We start from the raw sequence: 25596 nt of genomic DNA, 5'->3' as shown, positions 1-25596 counted from the left end.
GTAGCATAGTAGAAACCTGTAGGGAGAGGATTTCTTATATACTCAAAGAAGGAAAGATCATATCCCAAGAGGCACTGTCTCATGAGACTTTAGTTAAATCCTGATCAGTTTCAGTGGGCAGAGTTAGCTGTAAATCTGGGGACAAAAGTTACACCCCCGGCTCTGGGTTTCTTTACCTAACACTGTGCAGGTCAGTGGGCAAATATGAAAGAACTAGCTGAGGATATAAAAGTCAAGATGCCAACCTCTTTGAGAATTGCCTGGTTGGATGCATGACAAGATTCGGCTGAGGTTTATTTTATTGTTGTTTCAGTGGAGGCTGCAAGTGAACTATTATGAAAGAAAATAAAGCCAGACTTTCTTACTTTTTCCTGTAATTTGTAAGAGTTGATGACTCAAGTCTGTGAGAGGTCTCTTCCTACTTCTTTCCTCAATCTTTACACTGTGTAATCATACAGTCTGAACCCCACTTCATTTGTTCTTTTCACAGCAGCCTGCATCAACATTTTAATCTTTTAAGTATGTGCTTACCTTGTGTATGCTTTGATAGTAATAGGTTGTATCATTTATGACTTATGATAAGTGAAGTCTTGAGTCCAAGAGGGCAAATTCAGAGTGAGGTGGTAATAAACAGGGAGAACAAGCACCAGGGCTCTCTCATAATTTAGATAGATAACATGTTTTATATACCTGGATAGCACTTAAAATTAGTTTAACAAATATTTATGATCAAACCACGAAGACATGGCAAATCTTTACCTTTTCACTGAATCCCTTTAGGGAAGTAAAATTGCCTGTGGATAAGAAATGTAAGAGTGGCACACTGGTGGGCCAGGAGTCAGGAAGACCTGAGTTCAAATCGAGCCTTAGACACTTGCCAGATATTTGATATTGAAAAATCACCAAATCTGTTTCAAGTTTAATCAACTTTAAATTTTAGTTCATAAGAGCACATACTGAATTGGATTGGTATGAGGATTAAATGAAATAATATTTGCAAAGTACTTAGCAGAGTGCCTGATATATAATTAGCACCTAATAAAGCCCCCCCTCTCTCTTTCTCTTTCCTCCCTCTCTTTCTTTCTTTCTTTCTTTCTTTCTTTCTTTCTTCCTTCCTTCCTTCCTTCCTTCCTTCCTTCCTTCCTTTCTTCCTTTCTTCCTTTCTTCCTTTCTTTATATACCCTCTCTCCCTTCCTTCCTTCCTTACTTCCTCACTCCCTCTCTCTCTTTCTTACTTCTATCCCTCCCTCCCTCTTTCTTTTTCTCTTTCTTTCTCTCTGTTACTTTCATTCTTCCTTCCTTCCTCCCTCATTTTATCCAATATTAATAAGAATTATATTTTCATTCAGAAAAATATCTTCAATTTCATAAAAGTTTTTTTTGTAATATATTGTGTTCAAAGGTATTTGATGACATACTTTTTCTATCCTTTGGGAAAATATGTCCTTGTGCCAAAGGAAGGAATTTTCTTTCTTTAGTTTTGGGTATACTGCTAATGTTTCATTACTTCATTTGATCACTGGGTCAAACAGCCCAGGATGTACCACAAGGTTGCCAGAAGATGTAGTTGCTGTAACATAATGGTTATCTCTTGGTTGTTGAACAGACCCTACAGCTGTGGGGAAATCTTGTGCTCATTTTCAGTCCTAAAGGGGCTTCTATTTGTCTGTCATCTTAGCCTTGAAAGGCATCAGCTACTTTTTCTTCCTCATTTATTAGTCTAAATCTCTCTTGTCAAAACATATTATTTTCCCTATTAAGCATTTAACAAATGCTTTTATACTTCACTAATTGATTTATGTTTTTAATTGTATGAAGATTGACATGTCATTAGAGAGTGAAAGATGCTACTTTATCATTTCACTATTCCCCAAGGATACAAACTTATCATCCTTCATTTGTGAAGGGGAGAATAGAGATAAATGTGTCTTCCCACGTTTGACTTTCATTATCTCATTGTTTCTTTCATATGTATGTTTTATTTTTCCCTTGACATTTTTCTCAATTTATTCCTCCAATTTTCATTCTCTTATCTCTACTTTTCATCTTTATAAATGATTTCCTTTAGTTTCCCTTTATTTAAAAACATTTCCTTTTAAGGCTTCTCTTATACATTTGTTGACTTCCACAACTTTTTACCTGTAATCAGCTTCTCCTTTAATTGTTTATTTTTTTAATCATTTGGTACACACACACACACACACACACACACACACACACACACACTTTAACTAGGCAGCTATTATGGCTTAATTAGTCAGTTACTCTTTTTAAGTTGGTCTTCCTTGAGCAAGGAGATGAACAAAATAAAACAGTAGATTTCTATTACATGTTTTATTTTTGGGGGGTTGGAGATTATTTGCAATGTTACAAAATAAAAAATGAAAAGGATATCCAATAGAAATGTAATTTGTTGATGGATCTATGATCTTATCCATGTAGATATTTCTTTCAAAGATGTGATTCAATTTATCCATTCTTGCCCATCTTGTGTGACTCTGTAGATGCATCAAACATTCATTCATCAAAAGAATTTGTAAGTTACTTGACATAGTTCAGACACTATGTTAGGTGATGAAATGAAATAGTCACCATCATTGTTGAATTTATCATAGTAGTGGTCATCATTGTCCTCATGGTAGGAATGGGAATAATGTATATTAACATGACATAGACATTTGCAACAAGATGATGCAGGGGATAGAATGCCAGGCCTGGAGTCAGGAAGTCTAATTGTCCTGAGATCAAATCTGACCTCAGACACTTAGTACTATGTGACTATAAGCAAGTCACTTAACCTAATTTACCTCAGTTTCCTCATCTGTAAAATGAGTTGGAGAAGGAAATAGCAAGTCACTCTAGTATCTTTGCCAAGAAAATCCCAAATGGGTTTAGAAAGAGTTAGATTTGACTGGAAAATGACTGGACAAAACATTTGCAAGGCACTTTATATTTGTTAACTTGTTTAATCCTAATAATAACTCAGTGAAGCCCATTCTCTTTTTGTCCAAATTTCACTAAGAAAAATAAATCATTTAAGTGATTTGCTTAATGTTGCTCAGCCAGTGATTGAGGCAAGATATGAACTAATATCTCCTGATTTGAAGTCCTGTGCTCTGTCCATTGTTTGGTATTTTGAAGTCCGTCACAATCTGGCTTTAGACTCTATCCCTTTTCAATGATTACCTAATGTTGTATTGATGGCATCAAGACCTAGAATGCTCTTGTAGACCTTGTAAATGAGATCAATGGTCACTCAGAAAATGTATGGCCCAATTTATGCAGGAAAGAAAATGGATGAAGGAAAGAAGCTTATGCTATGCTGGCTAGTTAAGGATAGTTGCACTGACACTGAAAATGAAAATAAAACAAAACATCTAGGCCCAGAATTAAGTGAGAAGAAGACACAAGTCTCTAATGCCTTGGAGAAAATACTCAATTTGGGGATTACATTTTGAGGACGCCACAGATTCTCCCTAAGAGACCTATGGTTTTATCATTTCAGTGTCATGTAACAAGGAGTCAGGAAACACTACAGTGTCCAAAGAATTTAAGATAAAGATCATCCCGAGGACAATGGAAAGGTAGTTGTGAGCAGATTGTGTCAGGCTATATCATGGTTCTGACAGCATGTTAGGAATGGGGTGAGGGAAGAGATCGAGAAAGATAGTTGTAACTTGCTCAAACTTAAGTCAGCCAGTTTTGTGCAGAGTCTGAATATCTAGAACTCAGAAATATTTGCAAATAGCTTGTTTTCTTAAGTTGGTAAACAATTCCCTTATAATCTTGTTTACATTATTCAGTTGCCCACCAGTCATTTTCATATTCATAGTTACAAAACTAAACAGCACAGCAACTTCAGGGCAGTTCCTAGGAGAACTCTAATAAATTTAACATTTGATTTAATGAGTTTTTGTCATCCATTTGAAATCTCAAGAAACAATTCCATAATTTCATTTGTTTTTTGATTTGTTAATTCTGAATCAGCAGTTTCCTTATATATACACTGGTTTTTTTTTTTGGATGATTTAAATAGGAACATAGAGTCTACATTTCTTTTCACACACATCTCTTACTTTTATGATGGATTCTTTGAAATGCCAGACTTCTCAAGTATAAACGAAACAGACCAGTGCAATGCATGCCATAACAATAATGTAATTTTCATTATTTGTCTCTCCTAATGAAATGGAAGTAGAAGATAATATTTCAAATCAGGAAGTAGAGAAAATGTCAGCTGTGTTAATATTTAACAAGGGAGTGAAATGATATTTGCAAAAATGGAGATATTTACCATAGCCATATTGGTATAACTTGCATATAAAATTTAATGAAGGGAGTTTTTAAAGTTACCAAGTCACTGTCAATATAATCCTCTTTCTTGCCAGCAGTAGAATTTTTAACCAAGGCAGCTAAACTACACCACTTGGTTTATGGCAAAGCATTCTAAAACTCTGATCATCTGATCATGATCTAAATCTCACTATTGCCGAATGTTAAAAAAATATCTTGCATATTCTCTTAGACAGACAGTTAAATTAGGGACCATTAAATTATTGGACAGGATAGCCATGGTTTCTCTTGACATTAGAAATCTTCATTCCCATTTTAACACCAGGTGGTGTAACTGTTCGTTTTAGTTGTTTAGTTTCTGTGTTGTGTGTATGTGTGTGTATGTGTTATTTCCCACAGTAATCATAGGCTTTTCTAAGCTTTCTTTAATGGAATATTTTTAAAATCACTAAAAATATGACAACAATTTTAATTAGCTAAAGTCTCCCTGGAGCAATCATGAAAGGACAGAATTAGACCTCTGAGAATGAGACCTCAGAGACTGTCTAGTCAGGTTCAACTAGCATGGAAAAAAGAAACAATTCTCTAGCATATAGGCCTTTGTAAAAAGAAACCTATTACCTCCTGAGACACCCCATAAAACTTTTGGATGCCTCTAAGTGTTAGGAACTTTTCCTTACTTACACCAAGCATTAATTCCCCTATTTGTAGCTTCAATTCACTATTCCAGGCTCTTCCCTTAGGCATAAGGGACCCATTGGGTTAGCAGAACAAATCTAATTCTTTGACATGAAACTCCTTTAGGTAGTTTATAACTCCAATTATGCCACTCTTCCCTTCTATTAGCTAACAATCCACAATTCATTAAATTAATAACAAGATAGCATGATTTTGAGAATTTATTGGTCCTCCTTTGGATAACTGGCGTCTACACAATGTCTTTCCTAAGTTCTGCTGCCCAGAACTAAGCAGAATACTTGGCTGTAATATGTTTCTGAAAAAGTAGGGAGACTATTATATCTTTAGTACTGGACTGGACATTATATAAGTCTTAATGCAGCTGAAAATTACATTAATTTTATATATAAATATATATTAACATTTTTTTGCTGTCATATCACCTTATTGATTTATACTGATCTTTTGGTCTACTAAAATCTGGAGGCCTTTTTTCTAACAAATTGCTTTTTAATTATACCTCCTCTATAATGTATTTATGAAGTTAAATTAAAAAAAATAGATATTAAAAATTACCCCTGTCTTAATTGTGTATGATTTGACCTAGTTTCTAAACTGTAAGTATGTTATCTTTATTATCCAACATGCTAGCTGTCCTCTCCAGCTTTGTCCCATCTCCAAATTTAATGATCAAATTATTTCTTCCTTTAATTCATGTAATTCATAAACATGTCAAATTATTTAAGTCCAAACACAGAACCTTGAGATGCTCTATAAGAGACTTCCTTCCAAGTAGGCACAAAACTAATAATGATTATTTTTGGAGTCTGATCAGTCAGTTCTAGATGTTCATTTTTGGTCAAATCATCTAGCTATATTTCATCATTTTTTTCCATGAATAACATAATAACCTTTGTAAAATCTCTTACTAAAATCTAATTAAACTATATTTGCACCGTTTCTCTTTTTTACCAGTTTAATAATGTATAAAAAAGAAATAAGGGTAGTCTGGCAAGACTTATTCTTATACTGATTACCACTTGCATTTCAACATATTCACTACTGTATTCACAATATTATGTTCAATAATATTCTTTGAAAAGCTATCAAGTTCTCTGTCATATAGTTTACAGATTATTTACTTCCATTTTTGAAGGTTAGAATATTTGTCTTGTGACTTATTTTTCCTAATCTTCCAAAGATCATTGAAATTGGCTGACAGTTGATTCAGTAATCTCGTATTTAATTCATCTTGACTTAATCATTTGAATTAATCGAAGGCAAGATTTCCTTTCTCATTGAGTATTTTGTATTTCTTAGACCAAATATTATTCTCCTTGCTAGAGAACATAAGAAGCAAAATGAGACCTGAGTAATTCTGTCTTCTCTTCCTATTCAAGATCACAGTTTGTTCTATCCTGACCTTTTATATCTGTCCATTATTTTACCTTTCTCTTTTTTTTCTAACATAGCCTTAATCTGTCTTATTTCATTACAGTTTTTAGGATCTCTAGTTGACCTTACTTGTTACCCATATATTGTATATTTATTATTGGATCTTTGTAGCCATAGATTTCTTTGCTGACTTCTTTCTTGGATTTTTGTCTCCAATGAATTTTTTTAAATATTCTGCTACTATTTTTGATCTGAGATTTTAGCTACTTAATCTGGTATCCAATATAATGGTCATAGTAAGTCAATTTCTTCCTTCCTCTTACTTAATAAAGCATTGTCATGGATAGTAGTACTAATACAAGCACCTTGTTAAATAAATTTTATTTCATCATTGACAATGAATGCATGACAATAGCGAGGTATACTCATTACCTAAGAAAGAACACTTAAGAAATATCATGAGATTCATTTTATTGTGCTTTTTGAACCAAAGTGGATCAATTTTAAAGTGATGCTATATTTTAAATGATTTTATTACATTTCATATATTTTGTCTTATTTACTCATCTGCAAATGTATCCCCCAAGTAGGTCAATCCTCAAAAAAAAGTATAAAAAAGAAATAACAAAAGCAGGTAGGCAATATTAATTTGTCCATCACCTATGAGAGCATACAGAATATTCCATTTCTATAGACCCCCATCATCTGCAATGAAGAGAAAGTGGAATACTTTCTCACCTCTTCTGCAGGGTTTATCTTGATCTTTATATTTCCATAACATTTCATTTTGTTTTTTGTTCTGCCAAAGAATTTTTTTTGTAAATTGTCCTGTTGCTTCTTGGTACTCCACACTGCATTAGTTCACATGTCATTTTTATGCTTCTCTGACACCCTCATGCTTCTCATTTCCTATGGGTACTTATATTCTATTACATTAATTTACCATAATTTGTTTAATTATTCCACAATCATTGATACTCAATTTATTTACAATTCTTTGCTACTAAATACAAGAGATGTGATGATTATTTTGCTAAAAATGGAGACATTCTTTCTTTGAAATTTTTGAGTATATATGTCTAACAATGAGTTAAAGATATGAACATTTTAATCACTCTTTTATTCACCTGGTTATGTTTCAAAATATTCCAAAATGATTTAGTGAAATCAAAGTTACACTAAAATTATATTTGTGTACCTATCTTTCCATAGCTCCATTCAACATTAAGAATTTCCATCTTTGGCTATCTTTGCTAGTTTACTGGCTACTTTGTAAAGCCTTAGAATTGTTTTAATATGCAGTTATCTTATCATTAGTGATTTGTAGCAGACTTTCATGTGATTATTAATAGTTTCTGACTTATTTTGTATAGTGGAAATAACTGACTATTATATATAATGGGGAGAAGATAACATTTTGATTCAGAGTTTTTTCTTTCAGCTATTAATCCTTTTGCATTCCTTTGTACAATATTTCTCTTTACTTGAGAATATAGGTCTGTTTTCCATAATATCTTAAGTTTTTTTAAAGCTAAGATACATTGAGAAAGAATGATGATGTAGGAAGGAAGAAAATCAGAAAGGAAAATATCACAAAAATCTCCTGGAAGAGGCAGGGTCTATCTAAAAGGGAAGGAATGGTTAAGTCAAAACTGTAGAGAGATCAAGAAAAATGAAGACTAGTAAGAGGCCAAGGGAAAGCATATTACAAAGAAAAGTTCACTAATTCTAGAATAAGAGAACTTGGATTCAAATCACCACTCTCGTGTTTACTTCTTTGTCAGAGTGACCTTGGGTAAGTGATTTGAGATTTCTCCTAACTCTAGCTTGAGCAGTGAAGATTACTCAATAAAAACACTGGTTTAGGAATTTGAGGATGTGAGCTAAGTCCCAAGTCAGCTACTCACTATCTTTTTAATCTTATCTATTTTCTTGTCTCTAAACTGGGAAAGTTGGAGAAGAGTGGTTGAGGAATTGTTGGTAACCTTTGAAAGAGAAATTTCAGTTCAATGGTAAGATAGGAAGTCATATTGCAAGGATGTACAGGGTGAGTAGAAAGATGAAGAAATGGAACCAAGGAAGATAACTTTTTCTTTTATACCCTTACCTTCCGTCTTGGAGCCAATACATAGTATTGGCTCCAAGGCTGAAGAATGGTAAGGGTAGGCAATTTAGTCCAAGTGACTTGCCCAGTGTGACACAGCTAGAAAGTGTCTGAGGCTGGATTTGAATCTAGTATCTCCCGTCTCTAGGCCTGGCTCTCACTCCACTGAGGCACCAATCTGCCCCCTAGATAATTTATTTTTAAATGGACTTTTCCAGAGGAAAAATTATGAAAAAATAGTTCAAGGTAATATGACCAGTTCGAGTGAATGGTAAGATTTGGCGATGCTTTTGAGCAGTAGGAAAAAAAGATAGTAGATAGAGACCTTGAAGATTATAATGAGAGGAAGAATGAACACAGATGTAAATTCTCAAAGGAGTTGGAGAGAAAGTATTGAGAACAAGGGCAAAAGGGAAAAAAAGATTGTTTCAATTCAAGACCAGCAAATAGGAGACAGTTGGGGAGAATAGCGAGGCATAGAAATGGGGAAGAAATCTTAATTGATGACCTCAGTTTTCTGGATGAAGTATGGACCTCTGCTGAAAGAGAGGGAGAAGAGATAGTCCCCACTGGTACTTTGCAAAGAGAAGACTCTGCCACACTACAACCTTAGTTAACTTCCTAATGTACCACTCTGATACACTTTTTTATTCAAAATATTTTATTAAAAAAGTGATTTGCTTTTTTGTTTAAGTAAAAAGAATCAAAGCAGAGAGGAATAGCGTTTGTCAAGATTACTCATTGGTCACAGCAAACACTCTTTTCCATCAACCCAGAAGGCAACTAATTCTACACATGGACTTCACCAGATGGTCAGTATCAAACTCAGATTGATTATTTATTTTGCAGTTGAATATAGAGAAGCTCTATACAGTCTGTTAAAATAATACCTGGAGCTGACTGTGGCTCAGATGATGAGCTTCTAATTGTAAAATGCAGGCTTACCTTGAAGAGAGTAGAGAAAACCTTCAAACCCTAGAGACATGACCTAAATATGAAGTCAAAATGATGAATACATTTAATGTATTAGATCTGTGAGAGTGCCTGAAAAACAATGAGCATAAGTTCACAATATTGTATAGGAGACAGCAATAACAACAAAAAAAACAACCCTCGATGAAAAAGAAGTGTAAGAAAGCAAAATGACTGCCAGGGTAGGCATTACCAATCTGAGGAAAGAAAGCAAAAGTGAAAAGATATACTCAACTGAATACAGAATTCCACAAAATAGCAAATGAACAATGAAAAGAAATAGAAGGAAATAATACAATGGGAAAGACAAGAGATCTCTTCCAGGAAATTGGAGATATCAAGGGAACATTTCATGCAAAAATGGCCATGATAAAATACCAAAATGGTAGGGACTTAACAGATGCAGAAGAAATTAAGAGTGTTGGCAAGAATGTATAGAACTAGACAAGAAAGCTCTTAATATCTTTTGATAACCTTAATGATGGGATCTAGAGACATCTAGAATTATAAACCAGGATAATGAAGTCAAATGGGTCTGAGGAAGCATTGCTAACAATAAGGCTGGTGGAAGTGACACTATGTTCTTTGGAAAGAACTATCTTCCATTTAAATCCTTCATAACCTAGTAACTCCCTTCCTTTCCAATTTTCTTTCAATTTACTTCTTTCCATGAACTCTATGATATGGCTACATCAGCCAATTTGATACTCTTACATCTTATGAATATCTTCATAATAGCTGTCCAACATCCCCAAAATTTCATCTCTCCTCACCTTTGCCTCTTAGTTTCCTTGGATTTAATTAAGACAGTTCAGATCCCACTTTCTACAGGAGACCTTTGCTCCTTCCCAAAGCACCCACCACAGGCCCTTTCCTCTGAAATTACTTTTCATCTAGTTTTAATATACACTATATGTTTATATATAATACTATAACTATTCTTAATATGACAGATACATCATATATGTAGTTATTTACATTTTGTCTCCCTCATTAAAATATGAACTCCTTGAAGAAAAGGACAGGGATTTTACACTAGGAATAAAGTCCCTGGCATCTAGTAATCATTTAATAAATACATGGTTGTTGAATAATGACAAGTGAGAGACTCTATTACTTGTCCATATATGTTCTTTATTCCCAAAGAAAGAGAAAAGAGAAGGGATGAAATTGATTGGATTTGGAATTTAATATGGTAAAAATATTAGCATTTTCTTATTGAAAAATTGTTGTGTAAAGCAGAAATATACATAGTAAAGAAGAAAAAAACTCTTTAAGACATGAAAAACCATGTATTTGAGAATTTGATGTACTCTACATTTAAACTTTTCTTATACACAATTCATAACAAGTTTTTATTAGTGACTTGAATCGATATAGTGTTCTCACTACTTTGGGAAATCAATGGATCTTTTTTTAATCTTGAGGATGATGATTGTTTAATTAAAAGAATGCATATTTATTCTATCAGACTACTTCAGGACCTTGAGAGGGAAAAGAAATCCAATCCTCCTTGGCAACATGGAAAAAGCCAGATCCTACAGCAACTTTTATTTTTTATTTAATTTAATTTTTTAAATTTAAATTTATTTTTATTTGGTTAGAAAAATTTTCCATGGCTACATGATTCATGTTCTTTCTCTCCCCTCCACCACCCCTTTTCCCCATAGCCTACTTCCACTTCCACTGGGTTTTACATGCGTTATTGATCAAGACCTATTTCCATATTATTGATAGTTGCACTAGGGTGATAGTTTAGAGTCTACATTCCAAATCATAATTGCGTCAATCTATGTGTTCAAACAGTTGTTTTTCTTCTGTGTTTCTACTCTCATAGTTCTTCCTTTGAATGTGAATAGCATTCTTTTTCATAATTCCCTCAGAATTGTCTTGGATCATTGCATTGCTGCTAGTAGAGAAGTTCGTTATGTTTGATTTTGCCACAGCATATCAGTCTCTGTGTAAAATGTTTTCCTGGATCTGCTCCTTTCACTCTGCATCAATTTCTGGAGGTCATTCCAGTTCACATGGAATTCCTCCATTTAATTCAGTGATTCCCAAAGTGGGCGCTACCTCCCCCTGGTGGCTGCTTCAGTAATCCAAGTGGCAGTGATGGCCACAGGTGCATTTATCTTTCCTATTAATTGCTATCAAAATTTTAAAAACATTAATTTCCATTGGGCTAAGTAATATTTTTTCTGGAAAGGGGGTGGTAGGCCAAAAAAGTTTGGGAACCACTGATTATTCCTTTGAGCCCAATAGTATTCCATCACCAGCAGATACCACAATTTGTTCAGCCATTCCCCAATCGAAGGACATTATCTCATTTCCAATTTTTTGCCACCACCAAGAGCTCCGCTATAAATGTTTTGGTACAAGTCTTTTTCCTTATTATCTCTTTGGGGTATAAACCCAGCAGACATATGGCTGGATCAAAGAGCAAGCAGTATTTTAGCACCCTATTGGCATAGTTCGAAATTGCCATCCAGAATGGTTGGATCAATTCACAACTCCACGATTAATGTCCCAATTTTGCCACATCTCCTCCAGCATTCATTACTCTCCCCTGCTATCATTTTAGCCAATCTGCTAAGTGTGAGGTGATACCTCAGAGTTTTGATTTGCATTTCTCTAATTATTAGAGATTTAGAACACTTTTTCACATGCTTATTGATAGTTTTGATTTCTTTATCTGAAAATTGCCTATTTATGTCTCTTGCCCATTTATCAATTAAGGAATGGCTTGATTTTTTGTACAATTGATTTAGCTCCTGATATATTTGAGTAATTAGACCTTTGTCAGAGTTTTTTGTTATAAAGATTTTTTCCCAATTTGTTGATTACCATTTAATTTTGGTTGTATTGGTTTTGTTTGTACAAAACCTTTTTAATTTAATGTAATCAAAATTATTTATTTTACATTTTGTAATTTTTTCTAACTTTTGCTTGATTTTAAAATCTTTCCTTTCACAGATATCTAACAAGCATACTATTATGTGTTCACCTAATTTACTTATAGTTTCCTTCTTTATATTCATGTCATTCCCCCATTCTGAATTTATCTCGGTTTAGGATGTGATATCTTGATCTAGACCTAATCTCTACCATACTTTTTTCCATTTTCCCAGCAATTTTTGACAAATAGTGCATTTTTATCCAAAAAGCTGGGTTCTTTGGGTTTATCATAGACAGTCTTGCTGAGGTCACTTTCCCCAAGTCTATTCCACGGATCCTCCCTTCTTTCTCCCTTCTGTCTCTTAGCCAGTACCATATTGTTTTGATGACCACTGTTTTATAGTACAGTTTAAGATCTGGGACTGATAGGCCACCTTCCTTCATTTTTTTTTCATTATTTCCCTTGATATTCTTGATCTTTTGTTCTTCCAAACAAACTTTATTATAGCTTATTCTAATTCAGTAAAAAAAGTTTATTGGTAATTTGATAGGTATGGCACTAAATAAGTAAATTAATTTGGGTAGAATGGCTATGTTAGCTCGTCCTACCCATGAGCACTCAATGTTTTTCCAATTGTTTAGTTCTAGTTTTGATTGTTTGGAAAGTATTTTGTAGTTGTGTTTGTATAATTCCTGTGTTTGTTTTGATTGATAGAATCTTAAGTATTTTATATTGTCTAGGGTAATTTTTAATGGTGTTTCTTTTTCTAACTCTTGCAGCTGAGATGTGTTGAAAATATATAGAAATGCTGATGATTTATGTGCATTTATTTTGTATCCTTCCACTTTGCTAAAGTTGTTGATTATTTCCACTAGCCTTTTAGTTGGTTCTCTAGGATTTTTTTAAGTAGACTATCATATCATCTGCAAAGAGTAATAACTTGGTCTTCTCATCACCTATTTTAGTACCTTCAATTTCTTTTTCTTCTCTAATTGGTAATGCTAGTGTTTCTAGTACAATGTTAAATAATAGAGGTGACAATGGACATCCTTATTTCACTCCTGATCTTATTGGGAAAGCTTTTAATTTATCCCCATTGCAGATGATGCTTGAAGATGGTTTTAGATATAGACAGTTGATTATTTTTAAGAAATGTCCTATTCCTATACTTTCTAGTGTTTTCAGTAGGAATAAGTGTTGTTTTTTGTCAAATGCTTTTTCAGCATCTATTGAGATAAACATGTGATTTTTGTTTGTTAGCTTGTTGATATCATCGATTATATGAATGGTTTTTCTAATATTGAACCATCTTTGCATTCTTGGTATAAATCCCACCTGATCATGATAGATAACCCTCATCATCACTTGCTAGTGTCTTCTTACTAGTATTCTATTTAAGATTTTTGCATCTATGTTCTTTAGGGAGATTGGTATACAGTTTTCTTTCTCTGTTTTTGATCTACCTGGCTTTGGGGTCAGTACTATATTTTTGTCATAAAATGAGTTTGGTAGGACTCCTTCTTTGCTTATTATGACAAATAATTTGGATAGTATTGGGATTAGTTGTTCTTTGAAGGTTTGATAGAATTCATTTGTGAATCCATCTGATCCTGGGGATTTTTTCTTAGGGAATTCTTTGATGGCTTGTTCAATTTCTTTTTCTGAGATGGTATTATTTAGGTATTCTATTTCTTCTGCTGTTAATCTAGGCAATTTATATTTTTGTAAATATTCATCTGTATTACCTAGATTGCTATATTTATTGCCATATAATTGGGCAAAATAGTTTTTAATGATTGCCTTGATTTCCTCTTCATTAGAGGTGAGGTCTCCCTTTTCATCTTTGATACCTTCAATCTTCTTTCCTTTTTAAAAATATAGCTATATATTGAAGAGGGTTTGAAATTGGAAAGAGTGACAGACCTGGAATGAATGTCTGTCTACTCCCCTCTACATTTTCTAAAGACAACAGAGGAGGTTTCTCTGGAATGCTGGACATCCATAGAATGGGAGCTGGCCCTGGATGCTAAAGGGAAGGATTTCCTATTTGGAGAGGTGGGTGGAAATGCTGGTTGATTAAGAAACCTCCCCATGGTCAATGTCAGCACTTCAGAGGGTCTCACTCAAAATGGAGTCTGAGCAAAGCAGCTGCTCAAAGCCCTTTTCACCTCTTTGCCTTGTGTAATGACTTCTCCTTGATCTCACTGCTAAGTAATTTATTTTGTAGATGAGCAAGGTAGCTGGAGAAGGGAGAGGATAGAGGAATCAAAGAGGGGATAGGTTAGAGCAGTGGTTCCCAAACTTTTTTGACCTACTGCCCCCTTTCCAGAAAAAAATATTACTTAGCCCCCTGGAAATTATTTTTTAAATTGTAATAGTAACTAATAGTAAAGATAAATGTACCTGTGGCCATCACCGCTCTCCTACATCACTGTTGCACCCACCAGGGGGCGGTGGCACTCACTTTGGGAACCACTGGGTTAGAGGGTAGAGGAGACCCTATTTGGGGTTTCTTATCTTCTTCAGCTGAGCCAAGGTGGCTCAGCTCCAACTTAACTATCCTTTTTCCTATCTAATTAAAGCCTCTCTCTCCTACCTTAGCCAGTGGCAAATGTCCTTCTTGGGAAGGTCAAGGGAGGGAAAGGATCTTCAGGGTGACCCCCTGAAGTTAAAGAATCAGCCCATTTTCGGCAGCTGTAGTTGTTCATTCTCCCTCTAATGGAGGCTCTCTAACTACAGGAACCTTCTTTCTCTTCTGGGCAAGGCTTTTCCACAGGTGGGAATCTAGAGCTCCAGGACTTTGCTCCTCACTTGACAGAGTTCAGAAGGCAAAAGCACTTTCAGTTACATTTTTACCATAATTCTCTTCTCCCATTACAAATGTCACTGCCCCCCTATCACATTTGAACCACTGTCTCCATCCATCTCAGTGAGCCAAAGTGCCAAAAGCTTGATTCAATTTTCCTTTCCACACATTTTTTTATTACATTAACCAGTAGTTTGTCATTTTATTTGTTTTTTCAAAGTACCAGCTTCTGGTGCTATTTATTAATTCAATAGTTCTTTTACTTTCAATTTTATTAATTTCTCCTTTAATTTTTATGATCTTTAATTTAGTTTTCATGTGGGGATTTTTAATTTATTTGCTTTCTAGTTTTTTGATTTGCATGCTCAATTCATTGATCTTTGCCCTCTGTAATTTGTTAATATATGCACTCAAGGATATAAATTTCCCACTGAGTACTGATTTGGCTGCATCCTACATATTTTGGTAGGATGTCTCATCATTGTCATTCTCTTCTATGAAATCATTAATTGTTTCTATTATTTGTTCTTTAACCGATTTTGGAGAATCATATTATTTAGTTTCTAATTAATTTTTTATTTGCCTTTCCATGTACCATTACTAATTATTATTTTTATTACATTATGATTTGGAAAGTTTGCATTTATTATTTTTGCTCTTTTAAATTTGTTTGCCATGTTTCTATGGTCCTAGGGCAACGTTTAAATTTCTTAAATATGATTTGTGAACAAACAATAATTATTTATATTTTTAATTAAAATTATCTCAGAGTCTTTGCCTTTTGTCTCACAGTACATATTCTATATAACAGAAATTCACTGAATGCCATGATTTATTTTTCTCCTTAAGGAAGTTTTTACATGTGCAAAGTGAGTTGAATAATTGAAGAAATTAGCTAGGTAATTTATTATTTAACTTCCCAAAGTTTCCCCAAATCCCTCTTGCTTCAAATCTGTGTTCCTAAAAAAATCTTTGGATTAGTCCTGTATTTTATATATTTGATTCCTTTAGGAAATCTCTAGTGTACAGGAGAAATATTTCATCTTGTACCAGGAAATTGATTTCTCTTTATGAAACAAGAGAATGAGATTCAAGGACACAAGTTTTGTTTTTTTGCTTTACTTTGCCACAGTTTATCTTCATCCAATTCTCCCTTCAAACCCTTCTTGTGTAGGCTTCATTTTTCTTCTATGTAAGTTTGTGGGGGGGGGGAAATCACTTGGGAAAGTGAGAGAATTTGTTAAAAATGAAGCACAACCTATTACCAGTTGTCCTTGTTTTATAGATGACCATAGCATCAAAAGTAGAGAATCTACTTATGATTTTTTTAATAAACACCCACTTAGAGCTAGAAAAATCATAGAGATGATCTAGGCTAACATTTTAATGTCATTTTTGGCCTTGGAAAAAAGCAAATATTTTATTGTTATGAAAAAGGTAATTTTAAAAAATCAACAGCTACTGACACATTTGTTTTTTAGCCTGTGTACATCTGAGTTAGCATGATATAGTGAATTGAGAATTAGCCTTGAAGACAGAAAAACCTGATTTCAAGTACCACTTGTAATATATCTGACTATATAACTACGATGTAACTTCTCAGTGTTCTAGACAATTCTTTAGATTCTCCAAGTCACCTTTCAACATTCTTTCTGATGTTTTTTCATCTGTATATTTTTTGAAATGTTTCCTTGTATCTTCCTTTCTTCCTCCCTCCCTCCCTCCTTCATCCCTCTTTTCTTCTCTTCCTTCCTTCCTAGTTTTTTGGGTTTTCACCCCAAGCCCTCCATGGTTACAAAAACAAACCCACAATTTAAACAAATCAGCACATAGGCTGAATCTGAAAGATTATCTCTCATTTGCAACTCTGATCTAAAACTTGTCTTTTGAGAATTGAGAAGTTTACTCTTCATTAGTCTTTTGAAGTCATTTTTGGTCAGTGAATTGATTAGACTTCTGCAGTTTTTCAGTGTTTTTTTCTTGCCCATTTTTTATTTTCACCAACCATTTCATTCCAAAGGATGAGAAAGGAAAAACTAGAGAACTTAAATGACTTGTTCAGAGTTACACTCAAATGTGAAAGCTACAATTTGAAACTAGGTTCTATGACTCCATCTATGTCAATCTTTTCACTTCACCAGTTCTCTTGAGGTGTAATTATATAGTTATTGTAACAACAGTATTACTATGCTAATTCTTTTTTCATTAATCTAATGCTAAAGTGTGTTTGTATTTCCCAAGCCCACAATGACTAAGAAAAAGGTCAACGTGGCCTGGAAGTATCTTGAGGTTTAGAGAAAACCTACCAAGAAGGATTTAAAGTATGCCATAAATTATCCCCAAAATAAACAAGAATTGACTTGTTGACTTTGGAAACATGTTTATTTTGTGTGTGAATGTGTATGTGTGTATGTGACAGAGAGAGCAGGAGAGGGTAAGTGGTAATAATAGTGGTGATAGCAGTAGTAGTAATAGTAGCAATAGCAGCAGCAGCAGCAGTAGCAATAGTAGTTTTGCAATAAGTCATTTTTAATTTGTATATTAAATTCTCTATACTTGCCAGTGAAGTACCTCTTACACATGCTGAGTGTTAGGAGACTGAACCTGGGATTTAAAAATTTTCTCAGAATAACTGGCATATATACATATATGTTTGTGAGTTTCTATGTGCATACATATTTATAAGCATGTATTTAATTTGTCATAATATTTTTTCTAATTACATTAATAGATTTTAAATATTTATTTGTTTTAAGTTGGTTTCAAATTTTTTCTTTCCCTCTTGTCTTCCTCCCTCATTGTTAAGGCAGGCAATTTTATATAGTTTATACATGTACACTCATAAAAACATTTCTATTTTAGCCATGTTATGAAAGAAATCACATAGGGAAAAAGACCCCTGAAAATAAAGTAAAAAAAAAAAAAAGAAAATATACTTTGATCTACATTCAGCCTTCATCAGCTCTCTCTCTGGAAGAAGATAGCAACTTTCATCATGAGTCCTTCAGAATTGTCTTGAGTCATTGTATTCCTGAGAATACAATGTCATTCAGAGTTGATCATTGAATAATACTGTCATTACTTTGTACTATGTTCTCCTGGTTCTGTTCACTTCTCTTTGAATCTGTTCATGTCTTTTCAGGTTTTTATGCAAGTATTCAAAAGCAGATTTTACAAATGCATTTATAAAATTCCTATTTCTACAAATTTTAATTAAAGGATTTTTTCTTAAGCACTATTTTTTCCTTTTGAGACTGACAGACCATTTTGCCTCAATTTCACAGTATTCAGCTTTGGGGAAATCCAGTCCATTATTTGTACTTGGTGGAGGCTCTTGTTCATTCAGAGTTTATTTTTAGACTCCTATTAATTATAGATATAGTGTTTTTACTGAACTACATTTATGTTTAAATAATTATTTAGCATTGAAAGTGGAGGCAGTAAGAGAGAAGATACTTCTGCTTAGAAGAACATTGTTTTCATAAATAAGATCTCATTCATTTCCTATTTCTCCAGAAATTTTTATTATTTAACATTTACTAAATATCTACTGAGTTTTAAATGCTTCTAGGAATGTGATGAGCCTCAACATTGTGTTGTTTTGATTTAATTATTATCTATTTATTCTGTAGATGTTCCGTTCATCAGAATCCATATTTTTTCTATGTTATAGCTAATATTTTATGTGTATAATATTTTTTCATTCATTTATGATTACACCAGGCACAATTCAAAGGTAGGTTCTCTACCCCTGTACTTTATATTTTCAATGTTATCTCTTTCTCTTCTCTTTTTAACTAAAGATTTTTTTAGATCATTTATAATTCATTGAGGTTTTGATGAGACAAAGAGGGTTCACCTGCTGGGAGCTATAGCTATGTAATTTCAAAATATCGCAGCTTTGATTACATTGTCAAGAAAGCAGTCTCATATTTTCTTCTTCCAAATCATACTTGCAAAATCAGCAGATAAAAAAAACCTGTTGCATGAAGGTCAAAAAGATAATGTAAAAAATGTGGGGATCCCACTTGATAATGACAATGATGATGATAGCTACAGTTCAATAGAGTTTAGAACTCATTGCATGCTCCAGCCAAACCTTTTGATTGAATTATTCAGTTATGATTTGTCTATTGAATATTTACTTGCACAGTCCATCACTCAAATCAGGTAGCCATGGAGATGCACTCAACTGAAATTACTGAAAGAATTGTTTTCTCACCACAATGCTGAGAAGAAAGTGGACATACTTAGAAAGGAGAGAGTTACTAGTGTAGCTCTCTTCAAGCCTCAGGTTCCAACTGAACTTTTGTGTAGATTCTAAGACTTAACAGCCAGGGCTGTTTACAGTTGACTCTTCCAAGAGCAAAAGCCTCTGTTGCATCCTTGCATTACACTAGGCATGCCCTACTTAGTTATATGATTCATAGGAAATTTCTGACAAATAGAAATCTTTAAAATACAGACATTTGAAATATCCATCTTTGTGAGTCTTACCATATTCTTAGTTTGTTGTTTGTTTATTTGAAACTCATTTGTATCAGGGGGATGAATTTCATTTTTGGTGATATTTTTGTGCTTTTTCTTAAATACTTATTAAAATTTTGCCACATTTGTTGTTATTTATAGCTATAGTAATAGTCTTATGTAGTTGACAAGACCTTAGAAAAATACTTTATTAGCCACCTCCTTTTTGGTGAATAAATGAAAAAGGATTTATTAAGTGTGTACTATATGCCAATCAAAGGACTAAGAGAACAAATACAAATACAAAATAAAATATAGTTTCTGTCCTCAGAAAACTTATATTCTAATGGGAGATATGTTATACAAAAGAGAATGCTGGCCAAGGAAGGGTATTTTATTTCAGAAAATTATGATGATATAAGAACTATGCTTCCAGAACTAGAGGGAAGGTGGTTGTTAAAATAATGGAGGGAAAAGAAAGAAAGTGTGGGAGAGGGAAAACTAGCTAGAGAATCAGAAATGAAGGAATCATAGCTGGGGCTTTTCCTGAAAACGGAGCTCCTCCAAAAGCCTCCCTTTTATAGAGGGCTTAGAATTTCCAGATAGCCAACTTTTATTTCTTATCTGCTGTTCCCTTTGTTTCCAGGAGTAAGGACTTTCTTTTTACTTTTCTTTTTGTATCCCAAGTACTTGGCATAGTGCCTGACACATAGTAGGCCCTTGATAAATATTTATCCATTATTATCAATTTTTTAAAAAATTCTTATGTTCTGTCTTGGTATCAGTTCCAAGAAAATTGCAAGAGGTAGGCAACCAAGGTTAAATGACTTACCTCAGGTCACACAGGAAGTATCTGAAGCTAGATTTGAACCCTGGTCCTTTTGACTCTATCCTTGGTGATCCATCCACTGTGCTACCTAGCTGCCCCCACTATTGACTATAAAAAGGCAGACATCAATCAAGAGATCAGAAAGAACCCCAAGAGTGATGAAAGGACGACTGTGGAAGAAGTGATACAGATCATAATTTAACAATGATTTGTAAAAATTTAATAGAAAGAGTCCACTAATTTATACATATGGGCCACATATTGATTAAGAAAAGCACATGTTAGCATTATCTATATTTTATTGTATTCTAATATTTCCTGTTAAACATTCCTCAAGTACATCAAATCATTTTTGTCAGGTTCCTTCATTGAGCTCAGGAGTGTTGTGGGGCTGCACATTTGATACTTCTGACTTAAGAAATTGTTCCAAATTCCTCATGTCACAAATGAAGAGATCAAAGCCCAGAGAAGTTAAATAATTTGCTCAATTATTTGAGCCAGTTAGTGCCACAGTTTAGAGGAGAATGCAAAGTTCTTCATTCCAGGACAGTACATGTTTCAGTGTGGCATTGTTTCAAATAGGCTTGACCATTTATTAGCTATCTGACCTTCAGCAAGGCTCAACTATTTTGAGCCTTAGCTTCCTCCTCTATAAACACTGGAATATATTAAAGCTCCTTCTGTTTCTCCAATGGACACTGAAGGTTGGGTGCCATGTCTCATAAAGTCATTTTCATGATATATAATCTTGTTGACAGCACCAGCACAAGGTATTCATTTTTTTAGTTCAACACACACACACACACACACACACACACACACACACACACACACACACAACCAATTTAGATTTGATTTCTCTCCCTTGTACCCAGCACACTTTGGGAATAGTGAAAATAATTTACTGTTATTTCAGTGGTTGGGACAGGCAGCCTAAATGGATTGCCTCAGTCTCCTGTGCTTATAGTCTTACACTTAGAAAAGATAACTCCCATGTTTTAAGTCCAAGAAAATATTTAACATAGGATTATCACATGGTAAAGTACTTATAAAGGCATAACTATGTTGATGTCAAGATTATCACTCCTGTTAACATTTCCTGGGTGATCTCTAGCAGTGGTTTCTGAGTTTCAGATTGTGTATTCATTTCATTAAAAATATGCGTGTGAACCCCTATTGTGTTCATATATACTTTTTACTATATTTTGTACATCAGTGGTACTCTTTAATATGTAATTTCACGTAACATTATGTTATTGTGTCTTTTTAAAATCATTTTTCAGTCATATAAAACTCTTTATGACCTCATATAGGGTTTTCTTAGTAGAGGTATTGAAGTAGTTTGCAATTTCCTTCTCTAGGTCATTTTACAAATGAGGAAACTGAGGCAAACAGGGTGAAGTGACTTACCTAGGGTCACACAGCTTGTAAGTGACTTTGGCTATACTTGAACTCAGGAAGATTAATTTTCCAAACTCCAATCTCAGTATTCTATCCACTATGCCATCTAGCTACCTATATTGTTATATTACATAAAAGTTTGCAATAAGGATGAAATAATACTTGATCCTAGAGGTACTAGGGAGCCACTAGATTTTGATGAGCATGGCAGTCCTATGATCAGACCTTCCCTTCAGGAAAAATCTCTTTGGTAGCCATGTAAGGGAGAGATTAGATGAGGGAGAAATTTGATTCAGGGGAGCCAATATAGCTCAGGGGAGAGGACATGAACTAGGATGATGGCTAGGAAAGAAGCAAGAACATAACAGATAGTAGAAATGTTACTGAGAAAGAATCAGATTTGATAGCCATTTGAGTATGTGGATATAGGATGAGAGAAAGCAGTCCAAAATGATACAGAGTTTGTCAAAAGCTGAGTGATGAGGGATGATGGTACCCTCACAGTAATAGGGAAATACTAAAGTTAGGTGGATTTTAGGGAAGATAGTGTAATGCTTATCCGACATTTAGATCATTCTTCAGACATGTCTGTTGTTCCTGTCTAACTCATTTGGCTCTAACTTTCATAAGCAAATGAAAAGAAAGAAGGGGAACTTTTTTTCATCACTTTCTCCTAATACAGTGCGTACAATCTATGAGACACTCATTGTCACCAGGAGGTGGCCAGTTTGGGGGCTGAATTTTCTTAATGACACTTTTAGAACTGCTTTGAGTGAGGTCTAATTTAGATTGCCACCTTTCTGAGGGAACATCCCACACTTAGGAGGGATATGGTAGGGAGCTAACACAGTAGATGGAGACCCATAGTTTTTAATGGTAAAGAATTCTGTGGTTGCCATGCCCCACTATTGGTTATCACAGCAAAGGCAAGATGGCCTCATGTTACCACCCTCTGATGAATGGAGTTCAGACTTCTTGACATCTGGCCAGGCCATGGCTCTTCATATTGAATGCCACTGTTTAATAGCTTATCTGTGTCTTTTCTGAAGTGTAGTGCCCATATCTAAGCATGGTACACTAAATGTAATTCAGATCAAGATAGATTATACCAATGCCACCATCTAGATTGATATATTCCATGCCTAAAATTTTATTGGCTTTGGGGGGTTGGCATATTACAGTATTAATATTCCAGAGGGTGGCTACAGGGTGATATGACTGTGGAAACTGAGAAGGCTGATCCAATGGATGTGTTTATAGGTGAGGTTATGTTCCAGGAACTGGATTTTCAGCCAAGGAGAAGCTTTGACATTGCATAGTACAAATTGGGAAAAGGGGGAAAGCAAAGTGACTATAAAGCAGAATACCTCAAACTCTTCATTCATCTGATTCCATGGGCTACTTGCTTGGTCCTACAACTAAGTATCCAGTGCTATTATCTGAGGTCAGCGATGATAGAATTCTATTACGTGATATGTCTGAATGATGCTGTCTTCAACCTCCAAATAGATTCTTTCTTCATAGAGAAAGAGATTTCGTGGGAGGGTAGCAAGATGTTCATAAGCCAGAACATCAGAGTATGAGTGAATGTATAATACTTTTTCCCATGGTTGTTAGTATCAAATGAAATAATTGCTGCTAAGTGCTTTGCAACCTCATTCTCTTAAAAAATAGCACACTTGTGATTTCATTGATGTGTGGATGGTCTGGTAGATTCATGTTCTCTAATGAAGAGTTTCATTATTAAAAAAATATATATATTTATTTAATTAATTGATTTAGAGTATTTTCCCATGGTTGCATGATTCCTGCTCTTTCCCTCCCCTCTTCCCTCCGCGCTCCTGTAGCCAATGAGCAATTCCACTGAGTTATACATGTATCACTGATCAAGACCTATTTCCATATTACTACTATTTGCAATAGACCGATCGTTTAGAGCAATGATTCCCCAAGTGGGTGCTACCGTCCCCTGGTGGGTGCCGCAGCAATCCAGGAGGGTGGTGATGGCCACGGGTACATTTATCTTTCCTATTAATTGCTATTAAAATTAAAAAAAATAATTTCCAGGGGTCTAAGTAATACTTTTTCTGTAAAGGGGGCAGTAGGCCAAAAAAGTTTGGGAACCACTGGTTTAGAGTCTACATCCCCAATCATATCCCCATCGAACAATTTGATCAATCATATGTTTTTCTTCTGGGTTTCTACTCCCATAGTTCTTTCTTTGGATATGGAAAATGTTCTTTCTTCTAATGAATAGTTTTAGAAAGATGTCTGGGACACTCATATATTAAATGATTCATCTATAAATTATAAATATGTAAATATGTGTTTGGGCAGGATTTAAACAAAGCTCTTCCTGCCCTGAGACCAATTATCTATCCATTATTACCTTACAGAAGCTATTACCTTGATCCTATCATCCATATGAAGAAGAATAAATATAGGAGGTTGGGAAGGTCCATGGAGTGGATTTGAAAAATATTATTTGATTTGAACAGTTTTGGGCATGATTTGTAAAATGTTTCCATGCAAAAAGCATAACATAACATAACATAACATAATTAATGTTATAATTCTGTCTTATAGTTGTCAAATGATACTTTTAAAAATTTTTGATATTTTGATGGGTCCAGATTGCCTCATTTGGAGGATTTTTTCCACCAAAGTATATCATAACCCCTCCATGCCTTAGTACTTATTGTCTACCTTCTCACATACCAATAATGCCATTACAGAAGGTCAGAAGAAGCATATGGAGCTGGGGGAAATTTTGAATTTTTGTCAAGTTCTGATCTGTCCATGTAATTCATCTTCATGGAGCCTTCTGGTGACCAGCCTCTCTGAGTTTACCAAAGATAATGCTTGGAAAAGCACAGGATAAAGAACTGAGCTTAGACCTGAAACCTTACTTGCTTGTTTGGTAGTACTGCTGAAGATTCGATTCCATCGGCAGACCTACTGGACCTTCTCAGGTTCATCTCTGTACCAAAATTAGGCATTATAATTAGAGTAGGGCTATAGCAATCACTCAGGATATCTGAGTAACAGAAAGCATAAAAAGGAAAGTAATCCTACAAAGGAAATGACTTTTATTTTTAAAAACAATTTCCATTCTAAGTCCTTATATTTCTATTATGATATTAGTGAATTAAAAATTTAATGGAGTACCAGAAAGAAGGCACTTCTATTCTCCTCCTGAGTCATATGGAATATTCTTCATTTACCTCATCTTATTTCTTTCAGCATGTGGAGAAACACTTCAAGAGTCTACTGGCAACTTTTCTTCTCCGGGATTTCCAAATGGCTATCCTTCCTATACACATTGTATATGGAGAATTTCTGTGACTCCGGGGGAAAAGGTATTTTAACAAAAAAATGAATATTTTATTTCAGTTGCATATGTGTGGTAGTACAAGTTTCTTAGAAAATGAATGTTATAATTTTTAAAAGATTCTCCTAAAGTAGGAGACTGAAGGCTTTTAGAAAATCACAATAGATTTTCTATTAAGATATTAATGACCAAGTTATTATCTAGTAGTGATTTTGCTTGCAATGTCTCATATTCACTCATTTATTTATTCAGTTACCACTTCAATAGTCAACATACATAAGTCTTTGTGCTTTGAATCACAGAGAACATAATCTGTCTATGACTTAGTTTAGAGATAAGATTACTTTCCAAAATGTGAGTGCTCCTTGGTAGAACTAGAGAGAGAGAGAGAGAGAGAGAGAGAGAGAGAGAGAGAGAGAGAGAG

The 25596-nt window shown here is 34.3% G+C and overlaps 1 protein-coding gene across 1 annotated transcript in view; it reads left to right on the top strand.

Annotated features, from left to right (window-relative positions):
- The window catches only part of TLL1 (tolloid like 1), a 281506-nt gene that overhangs the window by 151644 nt on the left and 104266 nt on the right, over nucleotides 1-25596 (top strand). Inside the window, exon 9 of the mRNA XM_044681682.1 lies at nucleotides 25085-25200. Coding sequence (XP_044537617.1) covers nucleotides 25085-25200 — 116 coding nt within the window. The remainder of the gene's footprint in view (nucleotides 1-25084; nucleotides 25201-25596) is intronic.

The sequence above is a fragment of the Gracilinanus agilis genome, chromosome 6 (genome assembly GCF_016433145.1).
Source record: "Gracilinanus agilis isolate LMUSP501 chromosome 6, AgileGrace, whole genome shotgun sequence".
Taxonomy (NCBI): domain Eukaryota; kingdom Metazoa; phylum Chordata; class Mammalia; order Didelphimorphia; family Didelphidae; genus Gracilinanus; species Gracilinanus agilis.
The sequence above is the reverse complement of the archived record's forward strand: the minus strand, read 5'-3'. Positions and strand labels throughout refer to the sequence as shown.